Source organism: Malaclemys terrapin, chromosome 4 (assembly GCF_027887155.1).
Source record: "Malaclemys terrapin pileata isolate rMalTer1 chromosome 4, rMalTer1.hap1, whole genome shotgun sequence".
NCBI classification, from domain to species: Eukaryota; Metazoa; Chordata; order Testudines; family Emydidae; genus Malaclemys; species Malaclemys terrapin.
The window spans coordinates 51,172,046-51,189,453 of NC_071508.1; the positions used below are offsets into that span (position 1 = coordinate 51,172,046).

The 17,408-nt window shown below is 41.4% G+C and overlaps 1 protein-coding gene across 8 annotated transcripts in view; it reads left to right on the top strand.

Annotated features, from left to right (window-relative positions):
* PLEKHA7 (pleckstrin homology domain containing A7) overlaps positions 1-17,408 on the top strand; it is a 285,568-nt gene that overhangs the window by 218,312 nt on the left and 49,848 nt on the right. For all 8 annotated transcript variants that reach the window (XM_054025956.1, XM_054025959.1, XM_054025957.1 and 5 more), the window contains 3 exons: positions 143-634; positions 7,349-7,871; positions 16,603-16,689. In XM_054025956.1, the coding sequence (XP_053881931.1) occupies positions 143-634; positions 7,349-7,871; positions 16,603-16,689 (1,102 nt within the window). The remainder of the gene's footprint in view (positions 1-142; positions 635-7,348; positions 7,872-16,602; positions 16,690-17,408) is intronic.

Here is a 17,408-nt window from a genome sequence, read left to right on the forward strand (position 1 = left end):
CCTGGTGCATCAGGTTATCACCAGCTGTAGAGGCTATTTTTGTGGGCTTCCCTTTCTTAAAATCTTAGCAAATCTACACTGACTTTTCTTTTAAGATTTCACACTAAAGTGGTGTTCACATAAGCACATATTTTCATTGCAGAGAAACAGAAAAAGCGGATCAGCAAGCTGTTCCCCAAGCTAACCATGTGGATTCCTGCAAAGAGCGTGCAAAGGCGGTGGATACTGCTGATATAAAAGAAAGTTATCAAAAAGCAACTGAAACCTTTGGATACGATAGGCATGAAGAGATAAGAAAAGAAAGAGAAGATGAGGAACGTTATGTCTTCAGAAAAGAAATTCTGGAAGCTAAGAGGGGAAAATCTAAGCCTCCATTAACATCAGGAGAAGTTGATCAGTTTCCAGATTTAACAAGTGCATCTCGGCCCCAGGTAGCTCAGCCTCAGCCAGTTGAGAAGAATGGGACGTTTCCTAGTTCATTAAACATGAGTGTTGGCCCAGTGGAGCAGAATGGTACCAGTTTGTATAAAAGAGGGTTTGTTCCCAGAGCAAATCCAGATAAACAGATGCAAAGGAAAAACAACATGACTCAAGTGGAGCACTGGGTAAAAGTCCAAAAAGGAGACACAAAAAGGTTAGTAATAAGCCAGTCTTTAAATAGTTAATTGTGGTGTTCTCAAAATAAAGGAAAACAAATGTCAGATAACTTGTTTTATACCAAGCAGAATACTACCATATTAAGATAGTATGCAGTGACTACTATTAATTTTCTCATCCATCCAGTGCAGAATAACACTTTTAAAATATGTACTTTGAATTTTGGAAAAGTCAGTATGATACTGATGAAAACATTTCCTTAAATGTGTTCACATTTTGATTGTCAACTGAAAATATGAGCTATTGGTATATGTTTATATTCTCTTTGAACATATTGGATGTTTTCTTAAAAAATTTGACCTGAATTTAGTCAAAATTTAAGAGCCAATATGAAAAGACTAACTCTTAAAGTCCTCTTTTATTCATGGACAAAATAGATTACAAGTTTAACCTGTTTTCCACTTAAAAACAAGAGAGAGAGAAATTTTAATCTTTTCCCCTTGTTTGTTTTCCCCCACAATTCTTGTATATGGGTCATGTTGGTATGTAACACATACATGAAATGCAGTGTAACTGGATTCTTCAGTATTTTGGATGCACAATATGTCTAACGAAGCAGCACTAAAATGTCACTGTGGCATACAAGATGCATCTTGTTCCTCTTTAGTCTGAAAATTACATGAAAGCCAGGGCATATAGGCAGATGGAATGCTTAATGTTTGTATTATCTGTAACTTACCAGTGTTTTCATCTGTTTATTTTTCTTCAAGGTGGGTGTGCACATATGTATTTCTCTGGTCTCTCTCTTTCTGGAAAGTGATGGTCTGATAAGTAATAGGTATCTGCTTTTACTGATCCTGCAAGTTACTCCTTGTGGAGTCCCAGTAAAGTTAGTTGGGGGCTATACGCTCACACAAGTCCTCCCACATGGAGTTAACTTTTTAGGATCAGAGCCTTAGATATTAAAGGAAACTTATGAAATTGAGATGAAGTGGTGAGAATGAATAGGAGAAAATCGAATGTGTGACCTATGGGTGGGGAGGACTCAAATTGTGATGGATATCAATGGGAGAACAAATTTAAATTAAAAAAAATTAAATACATATTAAAATTGTTCATATTTCTCTGCTGGAGTTCCAGTAAGAGACTTCAATTAATTAATTAATAATGCAAACTCTGTGAAATTCCAGTTTTCTGATCCTCTCATTTCCTCCTCTGTCCACTCCCCTCCCCTCAAAAGAAACCAAAAAACAAAATAACCCTATCATCAGAAGCCTGTATGCTGCCTTAATCTAGTATTTTCAATAATTTTTAATTCTTTTATCATTCTGTTTTATTTGCCTATTTATTTGTTTGGGTGGATACTGTTAAAGGTAGGGGAAATTATGTCTTTAGTATTTTTTTCTAAACATGCATTGTTGCTAATATATGCTATATAAATACAATGTACTATCTTCTTTTGGTGTTCTATACTAGCCACACAAACATACAAAAAATTAAAAACATTATAATTATGATTAAAAATTAACAGAACAGTGTTATAGGAAAGCCACTGAAAACATTCCCTTCCCTCCTCCTTCCTCCCCCCCCCCCCCCAAAAAAAAAAAAAAAGAAATTGTGGGTAATGGTCAGACTTGATTAGTACCTAACTAGGAGGCATTAGGAAAATTAACAGATTTCACTTTTCCCTCTGAGTTAATATTATGCAAATTTCCCAGCCTGGTGATAGGGATATTGCAATTACAGGTGCCATCTTTTGAATGAGACATAAAACGACCGGGCGTATTGTTACCATAAAGCGTTCTATGAAACTTTTGCTAGTGGGATGTGATGAAGAGTGTTATAGAAATTTAAGGTAGTAATATTAACTTTGAGAGATGGCCAGTGTAATTCACTTTTTATTTTAATTTGTTGGATTTGACCATGAACAGCCCACTTAGTTTTATGGTGCTTCACAGTTCATGGATTATGCTGTCATTCATTAAATTATAATAATAAGTCTGCAGGATATGATTTGCAGAATGCACTATTTTGGGGCAATAAATCTGATGACTATTTCTTAAATGTATATACCCATCATTTTAAAAAGTAATATTTATAAACGTTAGTTTTTTATTTTAAATTTTAAAAACCTCATAATTGCTGATGCATGAAATACATATGAAGTTGCTTCCTGGCTCAACTCAACTCAAACCAAGACCCTGATCCTGCAATGTGATGCATGCTAGTGAACTTCATGTGTCTACACAGAGACCTATTTATATCACCGAGACTCTGTGTGGGCTCTAGGGGTCCATTTGCATAATTATTGTAGGCTCAGGATCAACACTTTAATATCTGGAAGGTGGCATAAGACCTTTTTAAAAAGATACTTTTCCTCCCATTTCATATAGTACCCATAGCTGGTTCTATGGCATTGATAAGCTTTGGCTCTCAGTAACACACCCTTGTAAAGTAAGACATCCAAAAAGATTATGCAGGTTGAAAATGACTGAGGTAGAAAGTTTTAAAAGATGTTCCCAGGAGGTTAGTGATTTTTCTTTTAAGTAATTCCAAGTGAGGGGCGCCCACATCCTGTAGTCATTTAGAGGTGATGCTCCAGCCTTCAATCTGAAGACTTCAATGCACAGGCAGACATGGTGAATACAGAACTTTAGAAGAATCTGGTCTTCGGGTTTTTTTTTTTGTTTGTTTTAATTCTTTTATGAGTCAAACCCAAGCTAAACCTGTTCAGTACTTTCCTATTAAACACGCTCATGCTGAGCAATATCCTCCCCTTTCAAATATAGCAAGAAATAATTCCTGTTGCAGAGAACTTTTCCTATTCTTGGCTCTTTTCAGTAAGAGCCATACTTTTCTTGTTCAACAGCTTCTATGCGTTTCCACTTGTGAGATTTCGCTCTTCTGGTATCAAGCTGTAGAACTGCCTTAAACAACTGTCTCTGTTGAGGGGATTTCATACGCATTCTCACACAAGGGTGAGGGTCATCACCCTACTTTATATAAGGGTGTTCACACCCCCACCTGCCTCACTTTTTTTGCTGCCGCTTTAGAAAGTGAACAGAATTTGTTTTTAGTCCTTACGATTAGACCTTCCTTTAGTCTAGCTTAAAACTTTATTCTAAACTGTTCATTTAGAATAGTATAAGATAGCTAAGAGTGAATAGCCCTTCACCTGTACTGGGAGCCTTCAACACCTTATCGAGAATAAACCTTGGGCCATGTAAAGGCTTTGTGAGGTGTGCATCTTGCTTGGCAGTCATACCAGAGATGTCCTGTGCCTTCTGTGTCTTGGAGAGACCCACTTGGTAACCCAATATACGATTTGCTACACCTACACTCGGGCTCATCTGGCTTCTCAGTGTTATAGACTGATACTTCAGCAGGCCTGCTGAGGAAACTGAGACCAGTCTCTGTGCCAAGGTCCTCTTACACAGGACCCAAGACACACATTTACTGCTCCATTATCAGGGCTGCCTTCTACTACTGTCTCAAGACTGGGATCTTCTTGGCCCTGTACTGACATGGAATCCTTCATCCAGCACAACCAAAGCATCCATTTTAGGCCTCATTAGCCCTGATGCTGACACAGGAAGTGCCCACCTCAGTGCCTACTCCTCACCTGGCACCATTGCTCAGTATAAACTCCAGACCTGACCTCTGGCACTAACGCTTCTGCCTTGGTACCTCAAGCACAGTCAAATGTGCTTTCAGGAAGGAGACTAGGAAGTACATCTCCCCACACGAGTCATAAACTGAAGAAAAAGAGGAAGCATCATCTCAATCCTCTTCTGCAATCTGAGACCCAGGGGTGCTTTGAAGACTCAGACAGTGGTGTGGTCACCTCTTCTCAATGCTCCTCCAGAACCAGTCATCTTGGCACCAAATAACTTGGACTCCTCACTGTTTCAGATTCTAATAACACTTTCAATTTCTCTGCATCTGACTGTGTGTGGGGTCCATGGTCAAGGCTATTAACCATCCAACTGAATCCTTTTCTGCAACCTGACTCTGTGCCATCTTTCAGTCCCAAAACAGACCTGCCTCAGAGCACCTTTGAAGATGAACTTGCAGGTCCCCTGATTAGATCTCAGGAAACCAGACCTCATCCCTTATCTCAAATCCAGATATCATAGAAGGATATCATGCAGGTCCCTGTTCAGTTGCTAATGTGGCCCTACATACAGGACTTTATGAAGGCCTTTTTTGGAAACTGCAAGACGAACTCTGATGCTGACCTAGGAATTGGCACTGATTCTCCTTCTGGAACAGTGCTTTCACTTGGCATCAGTGCCCTCACTAGGGCCTATGTCTCATCTGGTACTAATGCATCCTGATACCACCACTGCATCCATCTTATCCTCAGGTGGATCTGCTGTATTGGAATAATGGGATGAGATTCCTTCAGAGGATCTGTATGGGTCCATTGTGGAGGAATGTGCAGGTGGCCCCTCACCAGACAATCAAATGGAGTTCTCTCTGTTTCCTTTTATGATGAACAGAAACAGTTTAGGAGCTATTTGGGAGAATGGCAGAGACTCTTCAGTTACCAGCAGGTGTCATGGCCCCTGAGATATCTGATCCCTTGTTTGACATATTGACAGATATAGACCAGGAAGAAGCTGTCTCCACCTCCTAGCTCCAGCATTTTCAACACAGCCAAAAATATCTGTCTCCCTTTTCATTCCTGCATGTGTCCAAACAAGCGGACAGGATATATCCTGTGCCAGGTGAAGGATATCAGTTCCTGCTACAACATTTGCCAGCTAGCTCCGTGGCAGTGTCTGCAGCATGGGAGACTGTGAGGTAACAGAGTAAGCTTTATATATTTGGCATAAGTGTCTTCTGATTTGGCTCATTGGCCTTTTGGCTGGCCAATTATAAGGCCATAATGTCCCATTACGTTTATATCTTGTAGGATGCCGTGAGGGACTCCTTACCAAAGGAACAGAAAAAAATGGCTAAGACTTTAGTCACTAAGGGTTGTAGGCTTGCTACACACTCTGAAAGCAGAGTGTCATTCTGCTTCCAGAGACAAACTTTCTTGTAATGCCAAGGAATGCAATCCCAGAGGCATTATTAGCTACTTCCAAAACAGGCTGCTGGCGAACTACCTCAATGGTATAGGGGCAGGATTCCTCATCATACCTCTTCATGGTCCTCAGCATCAGCCTCCAAGCAGCAATTCTGATGGTGTGGTTGACAGCCACACACCAATATGTACCACATCTCCAATTCTTTCTCCCTCCTTTGGGCCTCATCTCTCTTCTACATCATCTGGTGCATGATTTCTTCCAGTCACAGGTAATAGACACTATCCAATTCTGCACCAGGCCACCTCACCATCCTCCAGCTCCTGCTTCCCTCTTCACTGATTCAGCTTTCGGAAGAATCCTGTGGGAAGAAGGCTATTCCCTTCTCAACAAGGGAGTCATAGAGGAGATTCCATGGGTACACCATGGGAAAGGATTTTATTACCAGTATTTCCTGATCTCCAAGAAGAGTGACAGTTTGAGACCCAATCTAGACCTCAGAAACATCAACAGGTTCAGGATCTGCACGGCTTTATTGCAGGGTGTTGGTATGCAGCTCTTGACTTAAAGGACAACTATTTTCATGTGATGATCATATCACAAACCTGAGGTTCTGTGAGGGGACAAGATGCTACCGTTTTATAGTCTGTCCTTTCTGCTTGTCCACAGGCCTTTAAGACTTTCAGATGTGTCCTGGTGGTTGCTGTATACATCAGACACAAAGGAATATTCATCTGCCCATACCTAGACAACTGGCTTCAAAGGACAAAATAATGATGGCTAAGTGCAGAATTGGCTAATAGACAAGTGGGATCATTCTCGTATTTCAGGCTGTGAAAAGACTTCATGAAGTCAACTAGGTCAAAGTTGGAAGCCAACAGATTTTGCGTGAAAGCTGCTGGCCAAATGTGGAGCTAATTTCTGCAATTTAATTTCTGCATGTTGTACTGAACCCAGGAAGTGCCATTTTTTTGTAGCAGGACTATAAATGAATTTCCTTGTAAATTCCTATGTGCTGCTTAAGATAGCAAGGACCAGTAGCATTATATCATGTAAAAGAGTAATTCATAAGGACTAGAACATTCCAAACAAATGTTCATATATCAAAGAATTTAAGAAATGGTTTATCTCTTTTATGTATAATGAAGCAAAATCTACATAACCGTTGCTTATTCTGTCTGGTGAGGTTTCTTCCTCCTCTCTGATTTTTAAGGTAATGTAATTTTTAAAATGAATTAATAGATCACATTTGTACAGCAAACTACACCATCTAGTGGTGAACAATATACCTTTTAACTAAACGTAAAAATTACTTACTTATAGTATTTGCTGTTTATAAACACAACTATGACTCAGTTCTTTGCATACTTGACTTCTAGTGTTTCTAAATATAGAGGTAATGTAACTTATTCCCTTAAAGCTAGCTGTGCTGTGATAGGTCCAGGCTGATCATTGATCAAAGAATTGTGGCTTTCAGATATTTCTCAAAGTAAAATGACTTACCAGATTACTGCAATCTTAATATGTGAATAGTGCAGGTTTTTTATATAAAGATACCGGAGCAATAGTAGCTTCATTTTGTACACATTAAGTGAATTTTAATCAGAATCTTGTATAATTCCTAAGGTAACATTAATTAGAAGAGATAATTTATGTTTTTACTTTAGCCAATCCTATTGATAAATGTACATTTAAATCTATATCTCTTCTTCTCACAGTCTTGCTCCTGATCAGATTCTAACTCGTCAAGGTCCCAGTCAGTCTTCGTCTTTTCCTGAAAATTATCATACCTTGCCAAAGAATACCAGGCAGCCTTCAGGGAGCTCTCCTCCACCAAATCGCAACTTGCCAAGTGACTACAAATATGCCCAGGACCGTGTTAGTCACTTGAAAATGTCCCATGAGGAGAGGAAAGCTAATAAGGATGGTACTGTATGGCAGCTATACGAGTGGCAACAGAGACAGCAGTTTAAACATGGCAGTCCAACTGCTCCAGTTTATGCAGGTTCTCCGGACTTTACTGACCGTGGTAAAGCAAAAAGTTCACTAGATGTTCCACGATCAATTTCTGTTCCTCCATCTCCTTCCGATATTCCTCCACCAGGACCTCCAAAAATCTTTCCGCCAAGGAGACTGCACACTCCTGCAGAAAGGGTTACTGTTAAACCATCTGATGGGAGACAGAGTATAGACATACCTTTTGCTGGATCTCCAAGGAGGATACGAAATCATGCTGTAAAGGTATGTATAGAGTATAACAGTAATCATACATAGGGTTTGCATATTAATCCATCTAATTAATATAGGCATTTGCACTGCAATCCCTACTGTGGTATTGAAGTGACACACAAGTTCTAAAAGTAAACCCGGTAACACACAATTTTTTTTTTCAAACCTACGTCTTCAGTTGTCACAGGTTTATTTTTGTTGTGGAAAGAATGAATGGGTAGCTCAGAAAGAAAGAGCCCATTAATTTGAAATGTTCTGATTTTATAGTTTCAATGGAGTGCCTTATTAATATTTTTAAAATTTTGTAAATATATGTTACTGTATGCAATATTTAGCTATGCATAAGTAGGATATATGTATCTGTTACATAAATATATGTATAGGATGTTCATGCACAATATTAATGGAGAAGTTTAATATTAAGTTAAAGAACAATTCTTTTATACCTTCTCCAAACACATTTCAATGGGTTTTCTCACTGTTGTTAAACAGATAAGGGTTTTTTTGTTGTTGTTTTTTTTGTTTTTTAATTTTTGATGAAGCAAGTTGTGGATAATTTCTCTTCTTCAAGGTTAACATGTTTTGCAGAAAAGCTCTTTCAGGTAAGCCACTGTATCTAAAGTAGTGCATAGTTATTTTTCAAGTGATTGTCCACATAGATTCCAGTCTGGGTGCGCATTGCCCCGTGTGCGCAACACTGGATTCTGTTAGCTCCAATGGAGATGGTTGGCTATGCCTGTGCCATAGATGTCCCCTGCCCCCTCACCCAAGGGCATAAAGATTAGAGCAGGCTGAATTGTTTCTCAATTTCTTCCTAATGCCAATGGCAGCAAGACAGAACCCTTGTGTAGTGTCTGCCTTCTTCTCTGCACACTATGCAAGCATATTTAATAGTCTTTGTACTTAGTAGTTAATACATATAGTTATTACCTGCAGGCTTTTATATATATATATATATATATTTATATATATATATATATATATTTATATATATATGAGAGAGAGAGAGAGAACACACGAACCTAGATACATTCCAGTTTAGGCTAGAACTCCTCCCTTTTGTCCACCTCACTGGAGTGCTAGTGACACTGCAGGAGCTAGATCTCCTGGTTTCAAAACCTGCCCTCATGTGACGCTTCAGTGGTGCTTAATAACTGGCACTCCTGTTTGCTATTCTGCTTAGGACATGGACATATCTCCAAGCTATGCTCCATATGTGTCATCTTCTTGAAGCAAATTCAGAAAGCTAAAGAAGCCTGCCTGAAGTTGTTTCCCATGAGAGCTTGAACACCAGGAGGAAAGGCAGAGCTAAACCCATGTTCCTCTGGTTCGTCCCTTTCCATTAGTGCTGAGGGAGCTGAGTTTCTGCCTTCCCATTTGCCACCATTCTGGTGTTGACTTCCTCTGACAGGGCAGAAAGCACAGGTCACCTTTTCTAGTGCCTAGAGAGTAAAGACATGGATATCAGACTTCTGACTTGCCTTGGCCTCAGCCCCATAAGGGCCAAAAGCTCTGTGCCAGCACCATGTATGAAAAGAGCACCATGTGTACCCACTAAATCTGTGGACTGTATTTCTCTCAATGAACTTGGCACCTGCCATCTCCATACCAGTCAAATCAGAAATGTGTTCCTGAGTACTAGCACTTCAGAACTTGCTATCTGGGTACCCAGAGCATATATGGTACTGCATGGTTTAATTGTGGGCCTAGTACTGGACTCGTCTCCGAGTGAGGCTGACAGTGGCAATATCTAAGACACCAGAACCAGTCTCTTCCCCTCAAAAACAGGGTACTCTGGATAGAACCGCCTCCCTTGGAAGCTGTGTGCTTCTTTTCCCCATTCCTATCTAGACAGAGCAGGGAGTCCTCTCCCACTCACCTGCCTGATTGGCTGAACAGAGCCAGCAAGGCCTGTTTATAAGCTCAGCAGCAGCAACAAACTCAACACGTATATCCTCAGTTGTATCCAAAGCTGTGCCAGCCTTGTTCCCTGCCGCACTCAAATCCATTCCAGCCCTGCTTCCCTGCTTGCTCCTGACTCCAGCTGTGACTCTTGGCTTGATTTCTGGTTACTGACTCCGGCTCTCATCCTTTACTCTGGTTCCTGACTCCTGCTCCAGCTTCTAGGCTTGACCCCTCCACACCCTGGTCACAACAGTCAGAGTAGCCTGAAAGTCCCTGGCTTAGCTACTAGGATGGACCCCTCTAAAGCCAACATCTTATTCGTGGAGCTAGTGAATGCTTTGCAGAATCTACAGACCCAGATCAGTGCCCTGCAGTGAATGCCACCCAGCAAGCACAAGCTGTGCCACCTGTGACCCAGACCTACTGAGAGCCAAAAATAACATTGTCCAGCAAGTTCAGTGGTGACTGGGGGAAGCTCTGTGGGTTTCTAAATCAGTGCCATCTTTGCCTTCTACGGTACCTGCAGACATGTCCTACTGACAAGACCAAGGTGAGGCTTATCAGCTTGCTGACTGAGGAGGTGTTGGCCTGGATGTTGGTGATTTTTGGCAACCCGAACCACACAAACACGGCAGTGGTTGCACTCCAGACACTAAGGCAAGGATGCTGGTGGGCAGATAATTATGTTGCTGACTTCTGGTGCAGACACAGAATGGAAATTTTTGGCATGGTCTCAATGACGACATTAAGGCTAAACTGGCTTGAATAGAGTCTCCAGCTGGCCTGAACACTTTTATCAATCTATATATTAAAATTAACAACTGTCTATCTGAGTGCTGCCAAGAAAGGAGGGTGACGCTTTGAGCCATGCTGCTTTTGATGGCATGAACCAGTCAATATCCTGCATCCATGCTTCAGCCTGAACCCATGTAGGTCGACATGGACTAGACCCGCCTCTCTGAAGGGGAAAAGTCTCTGCTGAGTGGGGGAGGGGTGTGTCTGTCTGTATTCTGGACAATCTTGGCATTTCGATTGTTCTGCCCAGACCTGTACCTTGATTGGGAAATGCCCCAGTCCCAGTGAGGGGTCTGGGCTGGGTTGGTTCTTCTCCTCTTCATTTTAGCATCCAATGGGGCTCTTTTGGTCAAAAGACTGATGACAACTAGCACCACCGTGCCAAAGTGGGAACAAGGCAAATCCACTATAAAGTCCAGAGACACAGTGGACCAGGCCTGGGACTGTGGGCTATTGCTGGAGGAGACCAAGTGGCCTCACATGTGGGTTCTTAGTTCAGGAGTATTATTTTCTCATCTCAAAGAATGGCATCCCATTTTGGACCTTCGATGTCTCAACAAATTCATCCACAGTTTCAAGTTCAGGATGGTGAGGCTCTAATGAGGGAATTGTGGACGTTGGTCAAGACTGGTTCATGGCTGTCAACCCATCAGATTCCCATTTCTACATATCCATTCAGCCAGACCACAGGACATACCTCAGAATCAGGAGCATCTCACTGTCAGTAGAGCCTTGCGCAGATACAAAATTTTTATCCGCATCCAATTCACAATCCATAAACACGGTCCAAGGATTTTCAACAAATGCTTGGTAGTCATGCAAACTCATCTTAGGAGACAATGAATTCAGGTCTGCCCCTACCTTGACAACTGGCTGATCTGAAAATCATCACCCCAACAAGTGATCCAACTCAATTCAAATAACCTTAAAGATCCTTGCCACTCTGGGTCTCAAATTCAACAGAGAGAGATCCACGCTTACTCCAACTCAAAACATAGACTTTATAGGGGATGGTGTCAAATTCCAGGCAAGTATCAGAAGGGTAGCCGTGTTAGTCTGAATCTGTAAAAAGTACTTTTTACAAATTCCAGGCAGTGGTGGATTAACACACAAGGCCATGGGGCCGAAGCCCAGCGACCCTGGCCAATTTGGGGGGCCCTGGCCAATTTAGAGGCCTCTGAAAAAATGGGTGCCCCAAGCCCTTGTAGAAGCTGCAGGGCTGAAGGAGTGCCAGAAGCACTCTAGAAGTGCGGGGCCATCGGCACTCAAACCATGGCCCTGCCTGCTGCTCTGCTCCTTCCCCAGGAGACCCTGCCCCATACTGCCTCTTCCCCCGAGGCCCCATCTCCGCTTGTTCCTCTCTGCCTCTTCCCCCTCCGTCGCTAATCCTTAAGGCAGGCTAAAAGTGGGAGGGAATAGCCCCTCAAGAAGCTCCCCTCCAAATAAATGTAATTGAGTTCAGAGCCATAATTATTCCTGCTACTCCCTGGGTCCACAATCCAAGTACTGATATTATGTCAAGAGTCAAGGAGGAGCCAGGTCATCTCTACTCTGTCAGGGAACCATTTGGTTCTGGACTTGTGCATTCAGAATCAAATCACAATAGTGGCTAAGCACCTTCAGAACACGTTGGCAGATCAACTTAGCAGACAGTTCTCAGACAATTGCAAATGGTCTATCAAAGATTCAATCCTGCAGAGTCTTTCCAGAATTTCTGGATTTCTAGAAATAGACCTCTTTGCCACAAACCATAACAAGAAGTGTCAGATACTATGTTTCAAAGGGAATCCCCGCCCAGACTCCTTGATGGATGCCATTCTCACTCAATGGCACTTGGACTGATGTACACCTTTCTGCCAGTCCTCCTGATAGTGAAGGTTCTGATGAAACTGAGGCAAGATACAGAACTGATAGCCAAAGCATCAGTGAGTTCTGGTATTTGGATCTGTGAACCTCTCAACATAGCCCCCCAATCACCTTACCTGACCTACCCAACATAGTCTAGCAACACAGCGGTCAGATCCTGTAACTAGAGCCAGCTTTGTTATATCTGACAGCCTGGATGCTAGCTGAATGACGTCCACTGAAAGAAGCTGTTTAGCTGAAATTCAAAATGTTCTGGTCCAAAGCAGGAAAGACTCAACTAGACTGACTTAAAAAGGAAGTGGAAGAGGCTTTCTATATAAGCATCTCAGCTGCAGCTGAGCTGTCTCCTTCAACAAGACCCGTTTCAGCAATATTGGAGTATTTACTAGCCCTGAAACAATCTGCTCTGTAAGAGTGCATCTAGAAGCAATATCTGCACATCACTCACCTAAGCAGGGCCATGCTATAGAGTGGCTAGATTTCTTAATGGCTTTACTCATGTCTTTACTCCAGTTAGGGAGCCCCCTTCCCTCTTGGGACTTCAGTATAGTACGAACATGATTGATGAATCCCTTTGATCCCTTAGCAACCTGTTCCATGTATCACCTACCAGTGAAGACTGCCTTTTTAGTAGCCATTGCATCAGCTTGAAGGGTAGTAAAAATTCAGTCCCTCATGACTGGGTCCCCCTTATACAGTGTTTCATAAGGACAGGGTTACTGTCAGGCTTCATCTCAAATTCCTGCCAAAAGTAATTTCAGAGTTCCGTGTGAACCTGTTTATTAATCTCCCAGTTTTCTTCCCCAAGCCTCACTCATCCTTGGGAGAAGCTAAATTTCATACACTTGATGTACTAAGGGCATACGGGTCAGACTATATCCTCTCAGAGATTATACATTTGGAGATCTACTTAGATAAGGACATGTTACAAATTAGCGAGATTAGATCCACCTAACCACATTAGAGCCTATTCCACTAGAGTTCAGGCAGCATCTGCTGCATATTTGTAGAAAGTTCTTATTTCCAAAATCTGTAGAGCAGTTACTTGGAGCTCTATCCACACCTTGACAAGACACTATTTTTTGACAGAATCTTCTAATTTGATGCCTGCTTTGATAGGACTGTCCTACTATCATTGTTTAAACAGGGGTCCTCCCAAGTACCCACCTCCAAGCAAATATGCTTGTTAGCCACCAAGAGTGGAATCCATGTGGACAATCACTCAAAGAGAGTAGTTCCTTACCTTACAGTAACTGTGGTTCTTCAAGATGTAGTGTCCACATGGACTCTCCAACCTGCCCATCTTCCATGCAACCATGGAGTTCTTCTGCTCTTGGCTTCTGTACTGGTGAAGGAACTGAAGAACAGTTAGGCCAGCTCTGCCAATATGCCCTCAGGTGGGTGGGCATGAGGACATCTAAGTCATTAGTACGGCTCCAATAGACACTTATGGCCAAAAGTAACTCATGTTGAATGCATGGGGCACATGCACACCAAGAGTGGAATCCATGTAGACCATGCATCTTGAAGAAGCATAGTTACTGTAAGGTAAGTAACTGCTCTTTTCTTGTGTCAGCTGCTTCTTTACAGATGTCATCTTGGGGGGATGGGAGAGATACCTTTTTAATTACACAATGTATATAATGCATATTATTTTCCCAAGTCTCCTCAAGCAGTCTAAAGTCTGGTACAAAAGATCTGGTATATTACATTGCTGGCAAATTGAATAGACTTAGTATATCATAAAAGTAACACCATAGAGCAGTGGTTCTCAAACTTTTGAACTGGTGTCCCCTTCCACATAGCAAGCCTCTGAGTGCGACCGCCCCCCCTTATAAATTAAAAAAACATTTTTATATATTTAACACCATTATAAATGCTGGAGGTGAAGCGGGGTTTGGGGTGGAAGCTGACAGTTCGCGACCCCCCATGTAATAACCTCACAACCCCCTGAGGGGTCCCGACCCCCAGTTTGAGAACCCCTGCCATAGAGGAATGGTAAACCCAGTCTTTGTAAAGCTCACAAATAGGGGTTGCATGAAGTCTGCAAGGTTTAGTTCCGTAGGGTTGGCAGCAGGCTATCCCTGCAGTTTTCTTGAGAATTCAGATTTTTCCAACCTAAAATGAAAAAACCCCACAAAACCCCAGACCCTTATGTCTCTTCCTTCCCCCCCAATCCACCTACCTCTCCCTCCTCTGCCCCCCACACTTTTATAGTTTTATTGTAGAGGCCTGGTGGCCTGTTTCTCTTTTGGCTCCTTTCTTGAAGACGAGTCACCCTCTTGATCTTTGAGTGGGAGGAGATATTTTCCCAACACTGATCACTGTCTTCCATAGTCCAAAAGAATCTTCTAGTGAGACAGAATGCAGTCCACCCTGTCCTATGTTAATTAGCTTGCCCCCACTGTCAGCTGATAATTCTTGGAAAGAAAATGAACATAGATTTTCTAACAACTGTTCTACAATCCCATGCAACAGATTATGGTTAGTCTCTCCACCTCAGCTCAGTGTCAGTGCTGGACTGTAGCATAAATAGGTTTTCTCTCCCAGTGCAGTATGAGCAGAGGGAACGTAAAGGAGAGCATAGAAGATCCTTTAGCAGTAACACTGGAACAAAGTGGGAGCACATTACTTATCCTTCAGATGTCAAATGTTAGGAGTGGAAAGGGAAGATGACTTGCAAACCCACACCCATTTCAGATTCAGTAACGTGCTGATATTCGGCAAAGAAGATTACTTCATGTCGTTTTGGGATTTGTTGCTTATGTGTACTCAGCACAGTTCCACTCACGGCTTCACATCTTTTCCACTGGTTCAGCTTATCATAGATCTTTCATCACTGTTATTGTATATATGGTTTGGGGTCTAGTTTTATAATGCCATACTTCACATATATAAATGGGGGACAACATTACCTGCTGATTAAACAACCCTAGTGAAATATAGCACTGGAAAATGACATGTTCTTAAAGCTCCTGTTATAGCTCACCTACCATTGTTTTTCTAATTACATTGGCTGTACTGCTGTTGAAGGTATACCGTTGTAAAAGAACATGCAATATCATTCTTCCCTTATTCCATCAAAATGTTAGAGTTGCTCCCTGACACCGCAGCTTCTTGCTTTTCATTTTTGTTTTCTTTAGGTATTTATATTTGTGTGACAAAAAAACTAAATATTTTCATGCCATATTAATTTCTATCAAGCTGTGAACCATAAAATTGTTTTCACTTTCTATACAATTTGTAGAAGAAAATAGTTAGTGCTTATTTAATATTTTTTGATTTATAACACCCCTATATATATCCATGGTACTCCCTCACCTAGAATACTGTGTTTTAATTTTAGTTACCCTGTCTCTTAAAAATAAGATAGCAATATTTGAGGGTGTTCCGGGCAGACAATGAGAATCATTTGAGGCATGGAAAGTCTTTGTATGAAGAGAGACTGAAAGGACTGGGATTAAGAGAGGAACATGAAAGATGTACACAAAATAATGAGTAGTATAGAGAGGGTAAGTCAGGAACTGCTCTTTACCCTTTTTTGTGTTACAAGAACAAAGGAACATTCAGTGAAATTGAAATGTGGCAAATTCAGAACTGATAAAAGGTGATTTATATGTCTTATCAAACACCAAATTGGTGTGTGGCACTCGCTGCTACAAGATTCACTGAGCCAGAAGCCAGGAATTCAGAAAAGGATTAGACATCTATATGGCTCAAAAAGGACATCCATAGTGATGTAAGGGAAAACTGTGCTTCTTCAGAGCATAAACCAACCACTAACTAACAGGTTTAGGAAGAAACTTCCTGTATGGGCATCTTAGTCCATAATTGTTGACCACAACATTGCTTGCACCTTCCGCTGAAGCATCTGGTACTGGCCAATGCGAGAGACATGTACTGAATTAGTCCCTAGTCTGATCCAGTATGGCAATTCCCAAATTCGTATGTTTGTTTATTTATAGGCTTTCCTATGATGCGTTTTGTAATATCTTCATTCCTCACAAGCATTAATGAATTTACCCCAAATTAGAGCCTACCTAAAATCAAACAGGAAGTCTGGCAGAGCCCAGAATATAAGCCAAATCTCCTGAATCCCAGTCAAGTACCTAAACCATAAGACCATACTTCCCACTTGAGGTAGTCTTCATAATTTTGATTATGGCTCTTCTTACAGAATTCAGCACACGTTGATAGACGCTCCATGCCTACTATGGGATATATGACCCATACTGTAAGTGCACCCAGTTTACATGGCAAGTCGGTAAGTTGAAATGCTAGAATTCTTTTTCTCTTTCCTGCTACCAAATTATTGTAGTAAGGTTTTCAAGTCCTGCTATTTTCTTAGTCATATTGTTTTTTCATGTTGTTTGAAAACCAGCTAACTCTTCTTAAACTTGAACTATGTAAGCTTAAGCGTGGACCATGTCCAGCTCTCATTAAAGTCAATGGGAATTTTGCCGTTGACTCCAGTGGGGGCAGGAGGAGGCCATGTGTAGAACTTCTTTAGTTTTGTTACTATACTACAGTTTTCTAGTAAACCCTTTTCTTTTATTGCGTTTATTTGACCAAATGCAGAATTAATTAAATAGTTGCTTAATCAGGTCAAGTAACTGCTGTCTGGGCACTGAGGTAAAGAATGTAATTACAGTGACGCTCCCTGAAGACTGCTAATATCCTCTTTACAATGTGTCTAAATACCTGCAGCCTGAAGAGCTAACATTGCTTCTCATTCGATTAAGGAGACATCAGGCTAAGTTGGCTAGTATACGAAATTACACAATCGCCCAATTACTACAGCATTTGCCAACTAATTCCATCTATCAGGTCAGCTGCTGATTGGCTCATCTGTGCTGTATGATAATTTGTGACTCTGCAAATGCTCCATTAGTGACGTGCTTGAGTCTGTGCTTCCTTGCCCATTCTTTGGTATTCTCAATCCTTGAATCATTTGTGTTTTTTCTTTGTTGTTGTACATGCTAT